A 23,006-nucleotide genomic window follows, 5' to 3' on the forward strand; every position below is an offset into this window, starting at 1 on the left:
GGCTAGCCAGTGAGCTCCAGATATGCATCATTATCCCTCTGCCACCCCTGAGTGCAGACATGCACCACCATGCCTGCCTGGCTTCTTACATGGATGCTGGGAATCTGAACTCAGTTCCTTACATGTTCGGCAAGCGCTGTAGCTACGAAGCCATCTTCTCGCACTAATTAACTAATTATTTTGAAACAGGCTCTCACAATGTAGCCTTGCCTGACTTGTAACTCTAGGTATGTAGACTGGGCTGGCCTTGAACTCAGAGTTCTGCTTGCCTCTCTCTTTGAGTGGTGGGGTTATAGGTGTGCACCACCATGCACAGTCTTAGGGAGAACTTCCTAGACTTAGGTTACCACCTTGAGGTATGGCCCTCATCTTTACTGCTTTCCCCAACATTGATGGCTCTAGGGTTTTCTCATCGTAACAGTCACTGGTTTTTTTTTTTAATATTTATTTATTATGTATACAATATTCTGTCTGTGTGTATGACTGCAGGCCAGAAGAGGGCACCAGACCTCATTACAGATGGTTGTGAGCCACCATGTGGTTGCTGGGAATTGAACTCAGGAACTTTGGAAGAGCAGGCAATGCTCTTAATCTCTGAGCCATCTCTCCAGCCCCATAACAGTCACTGTTAAACTCCTTTGCCATCTTCCTAGACTCACTTTGGGAAAGCATCTGTCCTTCTCTACCTTGCCCTTCTTCGGCTTGCCCAGAGGAGTACTGTGGTGGCGGTATTAGACCGGAGACCTACTCATTTCATTGCTGTCTTGCTCTCACTCCAAAACAACCCCTCCCTCAGAAGTGTGTCCTCCTTTCCCCTTGTTGGGCAAACCTTTAAATCTCCAGACCTTCCCACAACACATGGAACGTGTTTTAGGTGTTCATGGCTTTCTTAGCTAAGATTCCAAATCTTTGACTCCTTGCTGTGTTGTCTGTCTCCTCCATCCCCCTTTTGATGTTTCTCTCCCCACTCTCCCCAGTCATAAACAGGACTAGCTAGCTGTCTGGTCTGACCAGCAGAAAGACTTGATACTGTAGAGGTGGCTCTGTGTCCCAAGCTTTTTGTTTTAGGCTTCCAACCAGTTCTCAAATCACGACACAGAGATTTATTAGTTATGAATGTTTGGCCTAGTTTAGGCTTGTTTCTGGCTAGCTCTTGTAACTTAATCTGTTTATCTTTATCGATGTTTTGCCTTGAGGCTTTTTATCTTTTCTTTCTGTGTAACTTACTTTCCATGTTTTTCTTGTCTGACTGGCTGGTGGTTGCCTGGCTTCTTGCCTTTGGCATGTCCCTCATCCTCTCCTCTTTTATTTATTATGTATACAATATTCTGCCTGATGGCCAGAAGAGGGCACCAGATCTCATTACAGATGGTTGTGAGCCACCATGTGGTTGCTAGGAATTGAACTCAGAACCTTTGGAAGAGCAGGCAATGTTCTTAACCTCTGAGCAATCTCTCCAGTCCCTTCTCTCCTTCTCTTAAGCCTAGATTTTTCCTACTTACCCTCTTTCTGGCAGCTTTTTATTAGGCCAATTAGGTCCCTTAGGCAGGCAAGGTTAAACAGATGCAACATATCTTTACATAATTAAACACACAACCCTATGTCATTAAACAAATGCAGTATAAACAAAAGCAACACACTTTTACACAGTTAAAGCAATATTCTGCAGCATAAACAAATGGAACACATCTTTGCCTAGTTAAAATAGCATTCCACCACAGTTCTCCAAGAAGCCCCTGTCATAGAAGGCCAACTTCCATTCAGGATTTCCCAATACCACCTACTCTACAATCAAACACAACTGAAATCTTCAGCCCATAGGTAGTTGCTAAATCTGAGAAAACATTCTGTGTAAGGCTCAGTCCTTGGTCAGGAAGTCTGCCTTCTGTCCCCACGTTACATACGGAACGGACTGTTATTGTCAGTCCTGCACACCACTTTATGCAATTACAGTTTCTTTTTATGGATGGAAGCCATATGATAAACAGTATGTTGATACTTCCTATATTGCTTCCGTCAACTTATGTTGAGACCACAAGGCTAAAACATAACTAATTTTTTTTCTTTTCTCTTTTTTGGCATAACTTAATGATTCTTTTTGGCCTCTTAATAATACTAAAGGTAAATAAGAGAGATCATTGGCATTCTGGTAAACATAATATGTGGGCCCATGAGATGGCTCTCAAGTAAGGTTGTTTGCTGCCAAAACTGATGACCTGGATTTGGTTCCCAGGACCAAGTATGGCCCACTTTTCCCTTGATTTGGGGGGACCTGGACTGTCAGGCACCTTACAATTGATCCACTACCCAGAAATCTGTATTGATGACTACTTCCTTGGTGCCAGGCCAAAAACTTTCAGTGGGGACTCTGGGATGCTTCCATCCTTGCCAGCTGCTGACAAGGCTAGGCCCTGAGGCCAGCCACTGCTCTCTACAGGGAATCAATTGGTGCTCTTCCTCCCCACTGAATGGGGGCCTGCTGTACAAATGCTGGCTGCTGTCGCTGAGGCCCAGCTTGCCCGTGTCTCAGATTCTCCATCTGTTGGTGCTCTTTACAACCTAGGCTCCTTTCTGGAAAAGGCACATTCGCCTTCATACCCACCCTTGCCCTGAAGTGTAGCAAAAACCCAGTCCCAAATGCCTGATATTCCTGTCGGGGTGCACAGTGTAGCATGGGCCGGTTGGAGAAACAAGGCTCCAAGATGAAATTTTAAGGCCTATGTTACAGCAAGAAGGTCCAGTTTCTCTGGTCGACTGAACCTAGAGCAGCTGTACAAAGGCACATTTACTGATTCTTACACAGAGTGTTTCCTCATAGCAAGGTCCCTAATCTAATTTACATGCCCCCATGGCTTTATTTATTTATTTATTGCAATACACAATAATACAGGAGCCTCGGGAGTGCCTGAGGCATCCTGTGACCAAAGTCCTGGGATAGGTGCAATGCCTCTTCAGCAAAACAATTCTACAAATCATGGAAAACAATCACTGTTTCCCACAAATATCGTTCAAGGCCAAACATCTGTTCATTCTAATGTCCACCCTAGATACAGTGACTCTGCTAAATTCCTACAACATATCCCAAAATCTGGGTCACTAGCCACAATCAAGTGTTAGAACAGACAACTACTTGATAACTCTGCCGATATGCACATTTTCCTGCTCCATTCTTAGACGACTTTTTGGAAAATGAGAATTTCAGCTGTGGGGATGAATATTGAAATACCTCTTGTCTGACACTCTATGTAGAAGGCCTCAGTAGTCACTCTAGAGGTACAATGGAGCCTCAACTTCCTAGAAGGAATGATCCTCCAAATCCAGAAGGACCAAGTCATCCTTACTTCAAAGAAAGGAGGCACCTGAGCTCCCCTTTGTAAAACTTGTTACTTCTGGGTTGACGCTTCAGGAAAAGTAGAGAAAAACTCTCAAAAGAAACCAACCAGTCAAACACTAAATTTCAGTACTCAAGGCCTGAGAGCTGGAGAGATGACTCAGTGGTTAAGAGTATATACTGCTCTTGCAGAGGACCTGAGTTTAGCTCCCAGCATTCACATGGGATGGCTCCCAGCTGTCTATAACTCTGACAGCTCTGACCTACAAATGCACCTGCACTCATTACAAACACCCTCTCCTCCATATACACAATGAAACATAAAATCTTTTTAAAAAAATGTACTCTAGACACCTCCCCCCACCAGATTGGGGGTCTAGACTCCTAGGTAGCTTCTCCAGATGGGCCGGACTTTCTTAGCAATCACAGCCTCTTTATTTTCTTCCACCACTGTCCGTCCATCCATCCATCCATCCATCCATCCATCCACCAGAGACAGCATCTCTGGTATCCCAGGCTGACCCCAGACTGGTGTGTAGTAGTCAAGAGTGACCTTGAACATTTGATCCTCCTGCCTCTACTTCTGAGTTGTAGAATTACCTGCAATTGTTACCACACCCAGTTTCTGTAGTGCTAGTACTCAAACCCAGGGCCTTATACACACCAATTAAGCTAACCCCAGGCTTTTCTTATTTAAAGTTTGCTTTGTGTCTTTGGCCCCTGCTTACAAACCTTTTGGTAGTATTGTGTTGTCCTGATTATTGGCCTATCTGTTCCTGATGGTGCTTGCTCAGTGACATCAACCATTACCGAGGGCCTGTCTGCCACAGCTGAGGATTTTTTGATCTGACGTCACCGTACAACCTTCAGTTTCTTAGACAGCTACTTCCTCCCTTCTCCAAATGGTTCTTGAGATACTCAGCACTCTCGTGATCCTCTCACGAAGAGCAATTCCAAGCAGGGTCTGTAGTGCCCCTATCCAGTCATGCAGGAACTTCAGATGACAAATCTTCATCATGCCTTGTCTGTGATCATATTTAACTTGGGAGACGTGGGAGAGGGGGATGTGGACTCCATTTTGGGACAGATGGCTGCCCAGAGTTACTCTTATTTCAGAAAAAGCTTCTTCCTGCCTCAGGATAGAATGAGTTCAGAGCTAGACTACTGACTTCCTAGCAGGGCTGCTACCTCACAAAGAGTTAATCATCAGACCTAGATGCTTTTTGTCTTAGGGTGTCTTGACACTACTGAATTGCATTCTACCTGTTAAGGAGCATGCTCAGACATCAGGAGGCTGACTACTTAGAGATCCATAATGTCTCTGGGAGCTCTGGGTCTTTCCAGTGTATTTTCATTCCTTTAAAAAAAATACTGTGTGCACATGTGTATCTATTGTGACACACCATGTGTATGGAGCTCAGAGGACAACTTTGGGGACCCCGTGAGCCCTTCCACCTTTACATGGGTCCCAGGGATTGAACTGGAGTCAGCGGGCTGGCACAGCAAGCACCTTTACCCACAGAGTCATCTTGCTAGCCCTTGCTGTATGTCTCCTCTCCTTTTACTTTTGGTGACAGGTTCTCATGTATACTGGGCTCAAACTCAGTAAATTGCCAAGGATTTTCTTGAACTTCCCATCCTCTCATCTCTGCCTCCCGAGGGTTTGGACTACAGGCACGTACCACCACACAAGGCTTTATTGCAGTGTTAGAGATCCAACCTAGAGCTTTGTGCATGCTAGCGAAGAACTATACTGACTAAGCTATACCCCCAGCCTCTGCAATGTATTTAAGTAAACGTTCTGGTTGCTCACTTTGGTCTTGGCAAAATCTTTTTGTCCATCAATATCTACAGTCCTCTACACATGGTCTTTCATGGCACAGGGTATCTCAGAGAGCACCTGCTTCTACTGTTTTCATTTGTAGCAATAATAGGAGTCAGAACCCTGGGTTTGGCTACAGTGTTTGATCTGCTACATCAGACACTTGAAAGTAGTTAAGCTGGGGAGATACACCCCACCTGTCCCGATATGTGTTAAATGTAATGGAAATTCCTATTCATAACCACTATTAGGCTATCTGTGGACGCAAAGCACCAAAGTCACCAGGGAGAAAAGTCATGTCTTTAAAAAGTAATGACCTTTTGAGGTCAGACTGGTTTACATAGAGCGAGTTCCAGACCAGTTAGGACTGCATAGTGAGAGCCGGTTTCAGGAGAAAAAAAAAGTAATAACCTAAGTCCACGGGCATAAGCAGTAGTAGTCGGTAGCAGTGGTTTCCAGCTCTGGGTTGGTGCGTGGTGCACCCGTAATCCCAGCTTTTGGGAGGACGGTCGCTCAAGGTCATCTTCCACCACACAGTAAACTGGGGAGATGCCCGCCTAGCGACGTGAGACCCCGTCTCAAAGACAAGTTTCTTATTCTGGGTCTGAAAGTCTACAGACGCCTTGTTTTACTGAGGCCTGCCTTGGCTCGGGGATACCACAAGATCTGAATGTCCTTACTCCCTAGCCCGACAGGTCCCACGCGTGCTTCCGCAGTCCACGTTCCTTCCGCGCTCTAGAGGGAGCCCGCGGGCCCCGCTTCCGCAGGGGATACGTTTCGGAGGGGCAGCCGCCTGGGGAAGACTTCGTTCCAACACCTGCTGGGCCGCGACCCTGCCTGGGGACTTTCCGCCGTGTGCGCCTCCCCACGCCACAGCCAGGCAACCCTCGGCCCCAGCGGCGCGCAGGGTGGAGCCCGGCTGGGACCTTGCTGGCCTACAAAGGGCTGGCCGCGGGGCCTCCGACGCTCGGGGCCAGAACCGCCACCCACCTGCCAGCCAGCCGGGGCCCAGGCGGCGGCCGTCCCCTCCCGCCCGGCTCCGCGTAAAACCCGGTGCGGAGGCCGATCCCCGGCTCCCTAGAGGCGGCGCGGCGCGGCGGACTGGGCATGCGCAATGCGCAAGGCCGGCTCCCAGCGCCAAAAGGAAGCGTTCGCGGAGATCGCAGCGGCTGCGCCGGGGTATGCGGAACGGGCTCGCGTGGCTGCTGCACTCCGCGCTACCCAGCACCTTGCGCTCCATCCTCGGCGCCCGCCCGCCGCCCGCGAAACGACAGTGTGGGTAAGCGCCCCGAGCGCCCGGGCCCCACGCGGCCCGCGGGTCACCGTGGCTGTGCTGTGTGCTGCTGCAAAGTGGTGATTCAGCACTTAGCGCCGCCGCCGCCCCTCACGCCGCCGGTCCGGCCCGCCGGGTGCGTGGACGTCCGCGCCGAGGCCGCCTCCGGGGACCGGGAAGGGTCGGGCCTGGCGGGGAGGGCGGACGGGGACGGTGCCCTGAGCGGACGCCACAAGTGTAGGGGGGCTCGGGGCCGTCCGAGGCAGCGCGGCTGCTTTGCGAGCCGCGCACTCCCGCTGTCCTCCCAGAACGGTCGGCCACCTGAGGCGGGCCCCGGTGCCATGAGGTGGGGGTATCCGGGGAGTCGTGGGAGACCGCTTCTCACCCTGCAGCGCGGTCCCCACGGGGACCGAGTTTCCTGGACTAGGGCTATGCGCGTTGGGTGCTGTAAAAGTTTGCCTGCCTGGTCGGGAGTGAGCGTGAGCAGACAGGGGGACTGGGGAGCCGAAAGATACCTTGGGAATCTCGCACAGCATCTGCCTTGTTTTACACCTAAAACAAGACAGGAGAGAGAGTTCAGTGATTTCTCTTACGATTGCAGAGATTACGACCAAACCAGGTTTATGATGCACGTTATTTTTCGCTTTGTTTTTTGTTTTGTTTTGTTTTTGCAATTAGTGGCGTACTCCCTCCGCTTTACCCCGCTCTGTGTATACTACAAATTTTCAGTCTTGTAATAAAGGCGTAAGCTATTTTCTCTCTCTTTTTTTCTTTTCTTTCTTTTTCTGTAAATCAAGAGAGATAGTGAGTTCTACTAAGATCACTATTTGAAGCCCTCCCGATTTTTAGTAATATTTGACCTGCCGAATGCAGCGCACTATGGCTGGTCTTTGTGTTCATATGTGATCTGCCTTCCAAGCAACTTTGATTTTGGCTGAAACAATTTGACAAGCGATGAGCTTGGCAATGGACAGTCAGGAGCAGAGTGAGCGGCAGAAGGTGGGTTAGGGGGTCTGGACTGATCTTTGAAGCAATGGCGAAAGTTATGGAATCTGGGCATGTGTGGACGTAATCCAGGCCAGGTGTACTGGTAGTTTGGTGGATAGTGAATAGATTAGTTGAAGCTTTGGGGAATTTCCCAGGGGGAATTAAGAAGGCACAAATGCCATATAGTGCTACCCTGGGCCTTGAAACTCCTGTCCCCCGTCCCCGGAATCTTTAAATAATAGTGAATATTAGGGTTTCATTAAGAGTTTCGAATTACACAAGTAATCCCTGTTACTTGGGAGGTTGAGGCAAAACGATTGTAATTCAGGACCTGCAGAGGGAGTTCTAGGTCAGCCTCGGCAACCTAGGGAGATGCTCTTTAAAAAAAAAATCAGCAGGGCTGGGGATATAGCCCAATGGGTTCTTGCTTGTCTTACTGTGTGCGGGGGCCCTGGGTTCAATCCTCAGTACTCCTCTCCCCTGCAAAAGCTGACGGGGTGGGGTGTGATCTGATGGAACTGGGAGTTTAGGAGATTTGATGCAAAGATCTGTGTGTGATGAAAGGGTGTGCAACCGGAGGCAGAGAACGATGCCTGCCGGGCCTAGTCTTTCCGGCCCCGACTGTGAAGGCAGCAGCGTTATTAGGCGGGACTAGTGGCGATGAGGAATTTATGGAACTTGTTTTCCCTCCCTCCATTTCCCACTACACTATAAAATCCTTTACAGTGTGGAAAAACAATCTCTGGGAGAAGCGGGTGCAGTAAGCATAGGCTTTGTACCTCTGTAGCTTCCCAAGTTCCGGAATTAGGGGCATGTACTGCTATACATAGCTTCTAGAATTTAAAAAAAAAATGTTTAAAAGACAAATTGTTATATAGTTCAGACTTTTTTTTTTTAAATCTTGTCTGAACCTCTTGAGTGCTGGGATTATAGACAACTTTCAGATTTATTTATTTATCTTTAAAATAAAGACGGGACCTCACATAGTCCAAGGTAGCCTGAACTTCCTACCTAGCCAAGGATAACAGATCTGGATTCTCCTCCTTCCATCTCCTAGAATTACCTGGGTGTACCACTGTGCCTGGTTTATGCAGTGCTACGGAATGAAGGAACTAGGGATTGTTGGGTTCACCAAATGAGTTCCTTCACAGCCTTATTTGTGCTTGTGAGACAAGGTCTTACTACATAGCCCTGACTGGTGTGTGACTTGGAACTTTTACATAAACCGGGCTTTCCTCAGATTTGTGATCTTTGTACTTCTGGGGTTATAGGCATGCTCACCCATGCTGAGCTAAAATTTGTAGTTTTGAAGGGAACATCTACTTTAAGTTTTATTTATTTATTTACTTTTATGGTTTTTCAAGACAGGGTTTCTCGGTGTAGCCCTAGAACTGTCCTGGAACCAAGCTGGCCTCAAACTCAGAGATCCACCTGCCTCTGCCTCCCAAGTGCTGGGATTAAAGGCGTGCGCCACCACCGCCCAGATGCAGCTGCCAGTGCTCTTCACCTCTGAGCCATCTCTCCAACCCCCCCCCCCCCCCCCACAGCAACTCTTTTTGTTGTTGTTTGTTTTTCAAGACAAGGTTTCTCTGTAGTTTTGGAGCCTGTCCTGGACTAGCTCTAGTAGACTAGGCTGACCTTGAATTTACAGAGATCCATCTGCCTCTGCCTCCTGAGTGCTGGGATTAAAGACGTGCGCCACCACTGCCCAGCTCACAACAACTCTTATTAAGAAAATGTTTAATTGAGGTGGCAATTTACAGTTCAGAGGTTCATTTCATTATTATCATAGCGGGGAGCAGGCAAACATGGTGCTGGCTACATCTTGATCAGAAGACAGCAGGAAGTGGACTGAGGTACTGGGTGTTGCTTGGGTATGTATGAGACCTCAAAGCACACCCCCACAGTGACACACTTTCTCCAACAGGGCCATACTTATTCCAACAAAGCCACACCTCTTAATAGTGCCACTCCTATGAGCTTATGGGGACATTCAAACTACCATATGAATGGTTCACAACCACCCATAACTCCTTTTCCAGGGGATCTGATGCTCTCTTTGGACCTCTAAGAGCATCAAGCACCCAGATGGCACACATACATGCAGGCAAAGTACACACACAAAATAAAGTGAATAAATGAACTGAAAATTAAAATAAATATAGTGTGCACCATTATGCCAGTCCTAATTAGTTTTAAACATTTTATTTGTATTTTATGTGCATGAGTGTTTTGCCTGTCTGGCAAGTGCACTATGTGTTATGCCCACAGAGGCCAGAAGAGGGCACCAGATCCCATGTAACTGGAATTATGCATAGTTGTAAGCTGCCATGTGGTGCTGGGAAACACTCAGGGTCTCTGCAAGAGCGGCAAGTACTCTTAACTGCAGAGCCATCTTTCCAGTCTCTCTCTCTCTCTCTCTCTGTGTGTGTGTGTGTGTGTGTGTGTGTGTGTGTGTAAATGTAAGTGAATGTCTGCGTTTGTGGAAGCCAGAGGAGGGGTCCGATCCTTTAAAGCTCGAGTTATAAGCAGGTAGTTTGTGAGCTGCCAGACACTGAACTCCAGTCCTTTGGAAGAGTAGCAAGTACTCTTAACTAATGAGCCATCGTGCCAACGCTCGATATATTTTCTGAGACAAGGCCTCTTGTAGCCCAGGCTATTTTTTCTTGCCTCTCCCTCCAAAGTGGTTAATTAAAGATAGGCATCCACCACTGTGCCCAGCCTCTGTGTATTTTACTTGTAGTTAGACTTTCTTTTCCTGCTGCGGTCTTTCATTGATGAAGTCCAGGGCATTGATGAATCAGAGCTTCAAGGATGTCAGAGAAGGAAATTCAGAAGGCTCAACACTATTTACTGAATCAAGTCAACTATTCAGAAAAGCTATACATGGGAGGCAGAGGCAGGCGGATCTCTGTGAGTTCAAGACCAGCCTGGTCTACAAGAGCTAGTTCCAGGACAGGCTCCAAAACCCCAGAGAAACCCTGTCTCGAAAAAAACCAAAAAAAAAAAAAAAAAAGAAAAAAGAAAAGCTATACATGAAAAGGAGTGACTGAAGCTTTGGAAAAGTCAGATTGAATCAAAGGGCATAGTTTTAGGAAGCTACCTTATGTCAATCTTTATGTAAAAATGTTCCTATATGCATATGAGTATTTTACCGATATGTATGTATGTGTCTAACATGTATGCCTGGTACTGGGGTCAGAAGAGGGCATCAGATCCCCTGGAACTGGCATTGCTGCAGATGATTGTGAGCTACCATGTGGGTGCTGGGGCTGGGTCCTCCAGAGGAGCAGCCAGTGCTCTTAACCACTGAGCCAGCATTTTAGCTCCACATGCAGATTTCCAGGACATGTTTTACTGTGCATAGCCAGAAAAAGGCCGGAACAGAGTTCATCACCTGGAGGAATAGGTGAGAGCCTGTTACAGCCTGTCTGGTTGTAATGCCTTTGCCAGTGTTTGAGCATTTGTTTCCTGGTCTAACCTCTCAACAAAGGAATGTGAGAGAAGCCCAGGGAGATGGCTTAGTGGGTAAGGGCGCTCATTGCCAAGCCTGACATGAGTTTGGTCTCCAGAACCCACGTGGTAGAGTGAGAGAACTAAGTCCTGTGAGTTGCCCTCTGACCTCCACACAAGTGCATGATCACACACACACACACACACACACACACACACACACAAACCATGTAAGCTTCTTACAAATTTTAAACAAATAAAAACGAGTAAATAAAAAGCAGTTCTTCAAACAACTGTAGTGAATATTGGGGCTGTGGAGTTATCTTAACTGTTAGGGACCTAGAATACTCCATCCTTGGCAGCCACTTGGGACAGGACTCCAGTCAGCCTGCCTGTCAACTGTGCTCTGTGTTTCTCTGTTCCACACGCTTAGGAAACAGTTGTGATTTAAGCTGTTTGGACCTCTTAGGGCTTGTGGGTGGAGTAGAGCTCAGTCAGTGGTAAAGTCTTTGCCTGTAGCACACAAAGCCTTGGGAAACAATTCAGGCTTTTAAACCACTTTTAAACAAGCAAATGCCTTTTAATAGTTTAAAAAGACCAGGTGTCCTTGAGTATCTTCCACATTAGCCTGCAAAATAAAAAGCTATATTCTGTCCATCTACCTTAAAGTTAGGGTACACAGCAATCTCACCAGAGTGTGGGGTAGGAGTGGGGAGTCTTTGTGTGAGTTTCATAAAAATTGCTTTCCTTTATATTTTACTGCTTGTATTGTAGATTTCCTAGATACCCGCCCAGAGAATTGGCCTATCTTTCAGCCAGACAGCCAAGGCTAGGACACTTTCCATAGCGTTAGGTATGTTAGGCTCTGGAACCTTGAGTAGGACCATCAGTTGAGTTGCTTTCAGTCTGCCCTTATTGTTTTCTGCTGGTTTGGCCATTATTTGTGCCCATTAATTGAGTATCTATATTATGTTGATTGTCCACTATGCTCAGCATTGTCATAAATCCTGTCCCTAAGGAGCTTTCAGTCATAAATAATGGATAATTATATTCCTTTGCTTCTGTTATTTTATTAAACATCTCCATTGTAGATGGAGATTGTGCTTCCGTTTCTGGCTACCCAGACCCAAATAATCACACAGAAACTATATTAATTACATCACTGTTTGGTCAATGGCTCAGACGTATTCCTAGCTAGCTTTAAATCTTAAATTAACCCACGTGGCTGTGGCATTACCTCATTTTCTACTTGTCTTGCTTCCTCAGTGGCTAACTGGCATCTGCTTGACTCCGCCTACTCACTCTGTCCATCCGCCTGACTCTACTCTGCTAAGCCATTGGCCAAAACAGCTTTGTTCATCAACCAATAAAAGCAGCACATCTACAGAAGGGCATCCCGCATTGTTGGCCCATTATTTGTGCTCATTAATTGAATATCTCTATTATTTTGATTGCCCACTCTGCTCAGCATTGTGAGGGTTGCAGAGATAGTTGGTCATAAATCCTGTCCCCAAGGAGCTTTTGTTCATAAATAATGGATAATTATATTCCTTTGCTTCTGTTATTTTATTAAACATCTCCACTTTTATTCTTTGTTGATTCTTCCAGTTTATTTAAAAAAGTATTTAAATTTTTTTTCTTTCTCTGGGGGTTAGAGAGATGGCTCAGTGGTTAAGAGCACTGACTGCTCTTTCAAAGAACCCGGTTTCAATTCCTAGCACCTACATGGCAGATAGCAATTGTCTGTAACTCCAGTTCCAGGGTATCTTACACCCTCACAGGCATACCTGCATGATAAACACTGATGCACATAAAATAAAAATAAATAGGTCATTTTTAAAAGATCATATCTTTTTCCTTCCTTTCAAAGTAGAACTCATAAAATTCTTTTTAAATTTTTATGTCTATGTGGTTGTATGTATGTGTGGAAGTTAGAGGACAGATATGTGGAGTTGATCTTTCCTTCCACTTTTGTAGGGGTTCCAGAAACAACTCATGGCCTTAGGCTCTGAGCTATCTAGCTGACCCCATAAAATTCATTTTTTAAAAATTACTGTTTCTCTCTCTCTCTCTCTCTCTCTCTCTCTCTCTCAACAGGATCTCACTGTGTAGCTCTGACTGTCCTGGAACTCAATCTGTTGACCAGGCTGGCCTTGAATTTACAGAGATCCTCCTGCCCCTGGCTCCCAAGTGCTGCTACCATGCCCAGTGTTTTTGTTTTTAATTGTTTGTATATATGTATGTATGTACGTGTGAGCACAGTGCTTTTGGAGGCCAGAAAAGGATGTTGGATCCCCTTGGAGCTGGAAAACAGGTGGTTGTGAGCCACTGTGTTGTGCTGGCATGTCTGTAATCTCAGTGCCTGAGAGACAGAGGTAAGAGAATGGGGGAATCTGAGGGTAGCCTGAGATATAAGTGATACCCTGTCTCTAAATAAATCAATTAATTAAATAAAAAAATTCACTCTTCTCCGAGGAACTGTTTCTCTTCTTTGTCAATTTTTTTGTCTTTTTTTAAAAAAGATTTTATTAAGGCAGGCGGTGGTGGCACACACCTTTAATCCCAGCCCTCGGGAGGCAGAGGCAGGCCGATCTCTGTGAGTTTAAGGCCAACCCTACAAGAGCTAGTTCCAGAACAGGCTTCAAAGCTACAGAGAAACCCTGTCTCAGGGGGAAAAAAAGATTTTATTGAGCTTTAATTGACATACCATAAATTACACACACTCAAAAGATAAAATTTGATAAATTTGTAAAAAGCTGCCTTAACCATCTTTTTTGTCCATTAAAATCTGTCTGCACTAAAAATTTTTTGTTAACACACAAAAAATGGATTACTTTTTTTGAGACATTGTTTAATTGTATACCTCAGTGGGGCCTAGAGTTCACTATGTAGCTTAGTCTGGTCTCAGATTCAGCCTCCCATGCTAGACAGATTATAGGTCTAAGCCACCACTCCTGGCTTACATGAAATTTTATAATCACAGCAGAAGAAAGGCACAGATCTGTGCAATTCGCCAATGCATTGAGGTATCAGGCAGACTGGCCACAACAAATTGAGAAGTCTTTCTGTAGGCTTCTGGCACTTTCTCACCATATCCTTAGCTTTCGGGTTGGTGGAAGCCAGTGGCTAGCAAGGGTTTTTTACCTGATGGTCAGAGGGTATTAAGTCAGACACACAGGCAGTGATGGACGGCTGATAAGAGGACTGCAGGCCCAGGGAGTTTCTGCTTCCCGTCTTCATAACCACTCTTTCTGATAAAACAGTCTGTGCGGTCTCCAGAGTAGATGCGTTTTTCAGATGTGTAACTCAGACCTCAGTAACTCCTGGCATTGTCGGATTAATCCCATTACTGTGCCACTAGCCCTGTGCCATTGTGTTGTTTAGATCCAACCAGCGGTTCTGTACTAATTCACTTGTGCTCTGTGTGTGGCTCAAGGGCTGGCATCAAACTGGAGATCCTCCTGCCTCGGCCTCTAGAGTGCTAGAATCTTGGGCATGTATCACGACGGCCAACTCAAGTCCAAACTACTTTTTCTTCCTTTTTTTCTCCTTGAGTGAGTGTCTTGCCACGTAGCACGGGTTGACTACACACTGGCAGTTGTCCTTCCTAGTTCTGCAGGTGTGAACCACCATGCCCAGTGCAAGCTCACACATTGTTGTGGGCTTTTCGTTGTTTGTTTTTTTGAGACAGGGTCTCATGTATCCCAAGCTATCCTCAAACTCTCTGTAGTTGAGGATGATTTTGAACTTCTGATCTTCCATCTCCAGAGATTACACATTGACAGATTTACACACGTGCATGAACCACCATGCTCGGTTCATGTTTGATTGAACCCACATATACTCGGCTACATGGGATTGAACCTAGGACTTCATATGTGATAGACAAGCATATTACCAACAGAGCTACATCTCTATTCTTTAGTTATACTTAACCAGTTGGTTGTTTATTATATATAACTTATTCATTTCCAGTTCTGGAATACCCTTTCCTGTTTCCTTTTTGGGACTCAATCCTGCCTTGTAAAAATCATTTATTGTATGTTGTGTATGGGAGCACAAGTGTGAGGGTGCTCACTTGGTGGTCAGAGGACACTGTGTGTAGCCACATGTATCTATTTAAATTCCCCTGTCACCCCAAGAGCATATCAAGGCACATTTGACTGCATGGTTTCTGTATGGACACTGCTAATGCAAACCTGTCCGTCATTACATTCTAAGAGCTATGCCTTTGCTACTCAGACCTGAGCTCAGCCTTAGGGAATAAACTTCCTACTCAACACATTCTTTATATGTTCAGTATGTGTGTATGCATGCGTAATTTTATTTATATATAGGGGTGTTTGGCTTGCATGTGTGTCTACACACCATGTGCATGTGAGCATGCCTGGTGCCCACATGTCCAGAAAAGGGTGTCAGATCCCCTGAGACTGGAGCTATGCTGCCATGTGGGAACAGGGAATTGAACTCAGGTCCTCTGAAAGAGCAGCCAGTGCTCTTAACTGCTGAGCTATCTCTCCAGCCTCTCAATATGTATTTTAAACTTAACATGTCCAAAAGCTATCTAGATAACTTTCTCCAGTGTTGAACCCAGGGCCTCGTGTATGCTAGACAAGCTCCGTGACTGCCCTCTACCGCCAGCCCTTTCTCCTACCCCTGCCCTGTCTCTTTCTGATCTCCTCCCCACAAAGTCTGTTGTTTTAGTCCTTTAACATGCACATTTGGCATAGTGAACATGTGGATATGTGCCCGTCTTTGCCTTGTGTGAGGCAGGGTCTTCTCTATTGTTTGCCATCGTATATTCCAGACTAGCTCATGCTCATGAACTTCCTGGGATTCCCCTGGCTCTGTCCTCCATCGCTCAGGATTTGAACTCAAGTCCTCATGTTTGCACCGTAAGCATTTTACCCACTGAGCTATTGCCCCAGCCCTGTTTTTGTATTTTATTTAAAAAGTAAGGTTTTTTTTGTTTGTTTATTTTCTTGCAATGCTAGAAATTGGATCTAGGACCCTGACATGGTAGGTATGTACTCTATCACTGATTGCATCCTTGCCTTTTTCAACTTGTTTAAGCTAATAATTTAGCCATCTTTGATTTTTCTTTTTTTAATTAATTTATCATATATAGAGTAGTCTGACTGCATGTATGCCTACTCACCAAAAGAGGGCATCAGATCTCATTATAGATTGTGGTGAACCACCATGTGGTTGCTGGGAATTGAATTCAGAACCTCTGAAAGAGTAGCCAGTGCTCTTTAACTTCTGAGCCATCTCTCCAACACCCCCCTAACTTCTTTCTTTAATCCTTTATCCACCTATTATATGCGTCCTACTTCTGGTCACCTCCCTCTGCTGTCCTCATCTACAGTATTCTGTGTCACTCAGATGAACAGAATAGCCTCTTTGCCAATTCCATTATGTCTGAACTTGGTTCTCTGTACATAACCTTGCCATCTGCTATAGCGTCATCTTTTGAAATCTAAATCATTTTATTTATTTGTTATAAAAATCTTTCCGTTGCTCTGCCATTTACTGAGATTTAAAGACATCTTCTATCATCTCTACAATGTCCAAGAAGAGCCTATGGAATCTGGCCTGTCCCCACCTCTCTGATCTTTTTTGGAATAATCTCTCTTTCCTTTGTAGTCACTTCCTTAACTCACTTCTGCCTAACTCATTTTTTTTTTTTTTTGGTTTTTCGAGACAGGGTTTCTCTGTGGTTTTGGAGCCTGTCCTGGAACTAGCTCTTGTAGACCAGGCTGGTCTCGAACTCACAGAGATCCGCCTGCCTCTGCCTCCCGAGTGCTGGGATTAAAGGCGTGCGCCACCACCGCCCGGCCTGCCTAACTCATTTGCACTGCTTACCTCTGCTGAAAGTGCTCAGGAAGGGTTCCACTGAGAACATGGGATTTAACAAATTAGAAAATTTGGATGAATGGGGTATAGTTGGTAGACTTACACACAGAAGACACGGGATTAGCAAAGGCTAAAAGAAGTAGGAAATCTCATCATTGAGAGATGAGATTTTTATCCCATAGGAAGTTAAAATGCATCTCTTTCAGTGATGACATGGCGTGGAAGCTATGTTTTTAGGTGATTAGTTTCTTTGGTTTTTAGAAACACAATTTAAATTCAAGTAGACATCAAAGTAGTGCAAATAGAGGCTGGGGATGTGCCCTTGTTGGTGGAGGGCTTGGTTGTCATGCAAGAGGCTGTGGGTTCAATTCCTGGCATTGGGTAGGGTGGGGTCAGGGGTGTATGAGTGTGAATGGGTTAGGTGCAGTGGCACAGACCTATAGTCCCAGCTGCTTTGATGGATGAGGTATGAGGACGACTTGAGTCCAGGAATTCTAGGCTGGTGTGGCTAAGTAGATACTTGATACCCATACACACACATACTCGGAAGTGTAATGGCAGGGACAAGGGGACTCATTAGATGACGCGCGAAGGATCCAGTAGCCTATAATAATTGATTGGCCGTATGGGGCGGAGCCCAGGGTCTTAGAATTAATGACTTTAAGGTGAGAGCTGTGTGAGCCTAGTCTAGGAGGGACAGTCAGAGTGGAAAAGACACGAGAGATTGAGCTGCAGACTGTGGGAAGAAGGCCGTCCAGGTGGGATGTTGGTCCTGTCTGGCAGGTGATTGGTTTCCCCAAGGCATGCCAAGAGAACAGGATGGTCAGGTACTGTAGTGGGACACAGTGGCACAGTCTCGTGGGCACTTCAGAGCTGGCTTTGCCTTCAGGAAGTTGAATGACACGGGGCTTCTCAGGCTAGTGGATGGGACTGAACAGTCCTTAATTACATAGGAAGGGAAATAAAATGAGGGTCTAGTTCATACAGATGTAGTGGGGGGAGGGTGCAGTTAGAAGGTCAAAGTTAGGTTGGTGAGTTCTGAGCTACTGCAAAAGCTTCTTAAATTCCCTCTGCTGCTTAAGGATCAGAAATGGATGACCCCAGATATAAGCGAAATAGATCCAGTTGCGAGGCTCTTGCTGTTCTTGGAAATGGTTTTGTTTTTGTTGCCCACCTTCTCTTCCACACTCACAGGGGTTCTCCAGGTAGCCCTGGTTGTCCCAGTACTCACTCTGTAAACCAGACTAGCCTCAAACTCAGAGATCCACCTGCCTCTGCCTCCCAAGTGCTGGGATTAAAGGTGTGCACCCCCACTCTCAGCTTGATACTCAGAGGGGTTAAACTGTTCAATGATTCCCAATAAGTGGCTCAGCCAGACATGAGTTCACGTGGGCTCATTCAGGAACCTTAGGGATTAGCTGTTATCCCATCACTTCCCTGAAGGCAGCTTGACATCTCTAGTGGATATGGGGAAGTCAGATAGAGAGGTAGGCTTAGAAAGGATATGCTAAGTGGCGCTGAGTCTGAAGGAATTTGCTAGTCAGGGGAGGCTTTTAATATGCCTTTAATGTGCCTGGACTTTGGTTAGGATGTCTAAGCTGATTTCTTAGATTGGATGTAGAGTTGAGCATATGGACACACGTGGCTGTACGGAAAATATTTATGTAGAGATGTAGATGGTACATGACCTCGTGAAATGCTGGCATTTAAAGATACAGGGGAAACAAATCTGGAGAGTGTGGGAGTTCAGAGAATGGAAGATGATGTCAGAAGCTGAATGGTTAGATGTGCTCAGTCAAAAAGGTTTTGAGGAGAAATGGGATATTGAGAAAAGATAAAAGGCCATTTTATTGGCCATCAGCAAATAGTAAGGGATAGAAGTCAAGTTTTGTGGGGTCTGACACAATTATTCTGAAAAACAAAAAATGAGGTATTGTGTGGGAAAATTAGATATCTGGGAAAAAGCAGGCCTAAGCAAATGCAAGGAGAATAAAGGTGTCTGTTAGGGCTTAAGGAAGAAGCTAGTGGAGAGTGAAAGCTAGGGAAAAGAAGGGGGAGAGCAGGAGTGGGTAGGGGGTAGAAGTAAAAAACCCATTTGTTTTGTGTATTAGTAATAATAATGAGAAAAGCCGGGCGGTGGTGGCACACGCCTTTAATCCCAGCACTAGGGAGGCAGAGGCAGGCGGATCTCTGTGAGTTCGAGACCAGCCTGGTCTACAAGAGATAGTTCCAGGACAGGCTCCAAAACCACAGAGAAACCCTGTCTCGAAACCCCCCCCTCCAAAAAAAAAAATAATGAGAAAAGGTTGCTGGGTGTGGTGACTCAGGCCAGTAATACCCAGCAATTAGGAGGTGGAGGAAGAAGGGTTAGGAGTTGAAGGTGGACCAGCCTGGCCTACATGAGGCCATGTCTCAAAACAAACGAGAGAGGGAGGAAGGAGGGAGAGATAGTGAGGCCTTTCTGTTTCTCATGCTGTTAGGTAGTCCCACAGCCGGGTGTTTTTAAGGAATACTTCCAGTCCAGGGTCCTGCCATAAGCACCGTGCTTGCCCAGCTTGTAGGATACTTGGTTTGGGGACATGTTTTCTGTTTGGGGCAGGAGCTCTGGAGGAGCAAGCGTTGCCTCTAGTCTATCCCCGGTACTTAGCACAGTGCTTAGCACATATAGGTGTCCACTGAGAATTTGTCATGTGTCTGTCTAGAGTCCTGGGTTGCTCCATGCTGGGTAGTTTCAGTTCTGGGTGCTCTGAATTAGAAGATTTTTATTATATTCTATTTATTTGTTTGTCTGTTTATTTAGTTTTAATAAATCAGAGTCTTCCTATGTAGTTACCTGGCCTTGTACTTACTATGTAGCCCAGGCTGACTTTCAAGCCTGAAGTCTTCTGCCTCAGCCTTCCCAGTACTGGGACATAAGTATGAGCCACACGTATTATGAACTGGAAAATTTCTAGGCGTGTTCACCAGGTTCTTGGTCATGGGAAGAGTTGAGACGCAGTTATCCTTTCGGTGCTGGCCCCTCAGCTACACAGTTGTCTCTCATTGGCCAGATGCTTTTCTACTACCTCTAGATTTTATCTGGCTCAGAGCCTCATCCTGACCTGTGTATGGTGAAGGTTCGGCATGTTGGAAAGTTCCTGCATCTGTGGGATGCCACGTCTCTGACGTCACTGACCACACAGTTTGGGTTTGAGGGCTCTTGGCTCTTGAGCTGGTCATTGTATTCTTCACAGTGCTCCTGTGCAGAGGCAGATAGTTTTTCTATGGGACTCGGGGAAGAATCCGTGTATTCTGAATAAGCAGTCCATAGAGGAAGGAGGAAGAGGCTCTAGGTGACATTTACAAGGCTGTGTGATTTGTGCAGCCTGTAAAATTTGGGCTCAGTAACAGTCAGTCCCTAGAATATGATGCTTCAAGGCACACAGGCTTTGGGGAAAGCTGGACCTGTGTTCATGTTGTCAAGTAGGAAACAGGAGAAATAAGAGGTGCCCTGTGAGAAAGGCCAGGGTCTTGAAAGACTGTCACCATGGCAGTGCTAAAGAATGATCCCAGGGTTGAGTGCTGTGTCGCCACCCAGCTGCATCCCCAGCTGAGATAAATCTTCCAGTTGTTTTTCAGAATGGCGACTATGGTTAGTAATAATAACAACATACTATGTTTCTAAATTGCTTAGAAAGTAAAATTCAAATGCTTTTACCTCAAAATATAAATATGAGGTAGTAGATATATTAATTCATTTAATTTAATCAGTCCACAGTGGCTACGTATAGGAAAATACCACATTGTACCTATCCTATAAAAGGAAGGAGAAAAGTAACATTGTACACTTACTGCCACTCAAACCTCAGGTCTCAGATTTATCGGTTGCTTAGATTTATCGGTTGCTCCGGTTGCATCATTTACTAAAAAGATCTTAAAAGAAGACATTCAGCTCAGAATTAGTGTTGTCTTCTGTTGTAGGTCCCCTTAGCTTTTGACAGGAATAGTTGCACAGTCTTTGCTTACCTTTTCCGACCTTGACTCTGGAGTTTATGTGCCTTGTAGCGTGCCCCCAGTTTGAGTTTCGGTGGAGGTTTCTCAGCTCCCCAGAGACTGCCACAGGGCTGCTAGCAGTGTTCTCCTTGTGTGCTAGCAAACAGTATCTGGAGTTCATTGCTCTCTTTACTGATACTTACTTTTATTAGTTATTGTTTGTGGTTTTTTTAAGACAGGGTTTCTCTGTGTAACCCTGGCTGTCCTGGAACTTGCTTTGTAGACCAGGCTGTCCTCAAACTCAGAGATCCACCTGCCTCTACCTCCCTAGTGCTGGGTTTAAAGGTGTGGGTCACCACTACCTGCCTTACTTTTATCAATTTAACAGTTCATCATAGCTAGCTTTTGTTAAAACGTTACTTTATCCCTTTGTTATCTTTTGGGGAAATACTTTAAAACTATTCAAATACATTTTCAAATGAAACTATTAATTTTATTTATTTATTTGTTTGTTGTGTGTCCGCCTGAGTGCCTGTGTGGAGACCAAAGGTTGATTTCTTTTTTGGAGACGGGGTTCAGGAGTTCACTGATTCAGCTAGACTGGCTGGCCAGCAAGTTTGGGTATCCGCCTGTCCTGGCTGCTTACCCCAGCACCAGGGTTATAAATGAGTGCCACCGTGCCTGGCGTTTCTGTTTGGAATCAAGTCCTACACGGGCACTTTTCCCACTAAACAGTCTCCTCAGCCCCTGGTCCTAATTTATGTTCCTCCTGTCTCAGCCTCCAGAGTGCTGCTATCGTAGGAATGTGCCACCCACGCCCTGCTTTGTTCCTTTTATTTATCTTTCAGAATAGATTTTGTGATGTGTATGTGTGCACATGTTTGTGTGTGTGTACATGTGCATGTCTAGTGTGGAGGCTGGAGGTCAGCATAAGATGCCTTCCTCCATCACTCTTCATCTTACCTTTCAAGGTGGGATGTCTCCCTGAATGAGGAGCACACGCTTCCCAAGAGCAGCAGGCTCCAGGGACCTCCTCTGCCTCTCCACTACTAGGACTCTAGGTGCATGTCACCATGCCCAGTTTTCTCACATGCATAGCAAGCACTTTATCAAATGAGACGTCTGTCCAGATCCACATAGAGGTTTCTGTCTAGTTTTTTTCCCCTGAAACAGGCTCGTGTAGCCCTGGCTAGTGCCAGACTCTCTATGTATTAGAGGATGACCTTGAGCTTCTGATCCTCTTGTCTCTGCTTCCTGCATGCTATAATTATAGCATGTGGCACCATGCCTGGCCAGCTTTAATTCATTACAGTTACTATTTAATGTAATACTTATGTTTTTAATGTGGACATTGGGAATCTAAATGCTAGCGTCTATCCATTGACTATCCCATCATTCTGTTAGCACTTTATTATTTTTGATCCGCAAGATGTTTCAGGTTTCTAGTTATGAAATCAACCATTTCTCCAAGGAGCCGTGGCTGTTTTTAGTGGTGAAGTCAAAGTTAGAAAGCAAGTTCATGGTACAGTATACACTGCTACTTAGGGAGGAAAAATTGGGGCCCTGGGTCCTCTCAGTGACAGGATGAAGGCAGGAGGTTTATGTAAATAATAAATAGGTATCTTATCTGTGGATGATTACATGTATCTGTATATATTCATGTACATGCATATGTATATGTAGTCATGTGTGTAAACGGAAACACACACACACACACACACACACATATATATACAGACATGTTTACATTTGTATTTCTATATCTGCTTGGATACTGAAAGCTGCAGGATCACACAGACAGCTCCAGTGAATTACAAGGTTAATTTTGGCTTTCGTTCCTTACATATTTGTAACTCTTTTCCCTGATGTGAGGACCCTGGTTCTCACTGTCCTATATATTCCTCATTTACTGTGTCCCACCGTCCCGCCCTAGTGTGACCAGCACCTGTCTCATCGCTGCTGGCACATCCCTTGCCTGTGAAGTTGCTCCTCTGGCTCTTGTCACTCCCCACCACCAGTGAATGACTGCCCTGTTTATTGATGACCTTTGACCTTTGGCAGGCATTGGCGGTTCTTGCAGGGTGTCTTTGGATACACCTCTGCACATAACTGAAGCTTTGTCTCCCCTGTTGGGCTGTGGAGGATGGGGTGCCGTCCTTGTTCCCTGGGGGATGCAAATATTATAAGGCTTGAGTTCCTGTTTCTAAATACCCTCGCCAGGTGGTGGCATACTCAGGAGGCAGAGGCAGACAGATCTCTGTGAGTTCAAGGCCAGCCTGGTCTACAGAGCAAGTTCCAGGACAGCCAGGGCT

At 45.7% G+C, this 23,006-nt stretch overlaps 1 protein-coding gene across 2 annotated transcripts in view; it reads left to right on the plus strand.

The window, feature by feature from the left end:
• Positions 1–5,955: 5,955 nt before the first annotated feature.
• Positions 5,956–23,006, plus strand: part of Ide (insulin degrading enzyme) — a 94,305-nt gene continuing 77,254 nt past the window's right edge. The window contains exon 1 of one of the 2 annotated variants that reach the window (XM_041661209.1): positions 5,956–6,432. In XM_041661209.1, coding sequence (XP_041517143.1) covers positions 6,335–6,432 — 98 coding nt within the window. In that variant the 5' untranslated portion in view covers positions 5,956–6,334. The remainder of the gene's footprint in view (positions 6,433–23,006) is intronic. The other variant, XM_041661208.1, reaches the window with a different exon arrangement.

This window comes from Microtus oregoni, unplaced genomic scaffold (genome assembly GCF_018167655.1).
Source record: "Microtus oregoni isolate MIOR12 unplaced genomic scaffold, Mior012 000012F_ref0000307, whole genome shotgun sequence".
NCBI classification, from domain to species: domain Eukaryota; kingdom Metazoa; phylum Chordata; class Mammalia; order Rodentia; family Cricetidae; genus Microtus; species Microtus oregoni.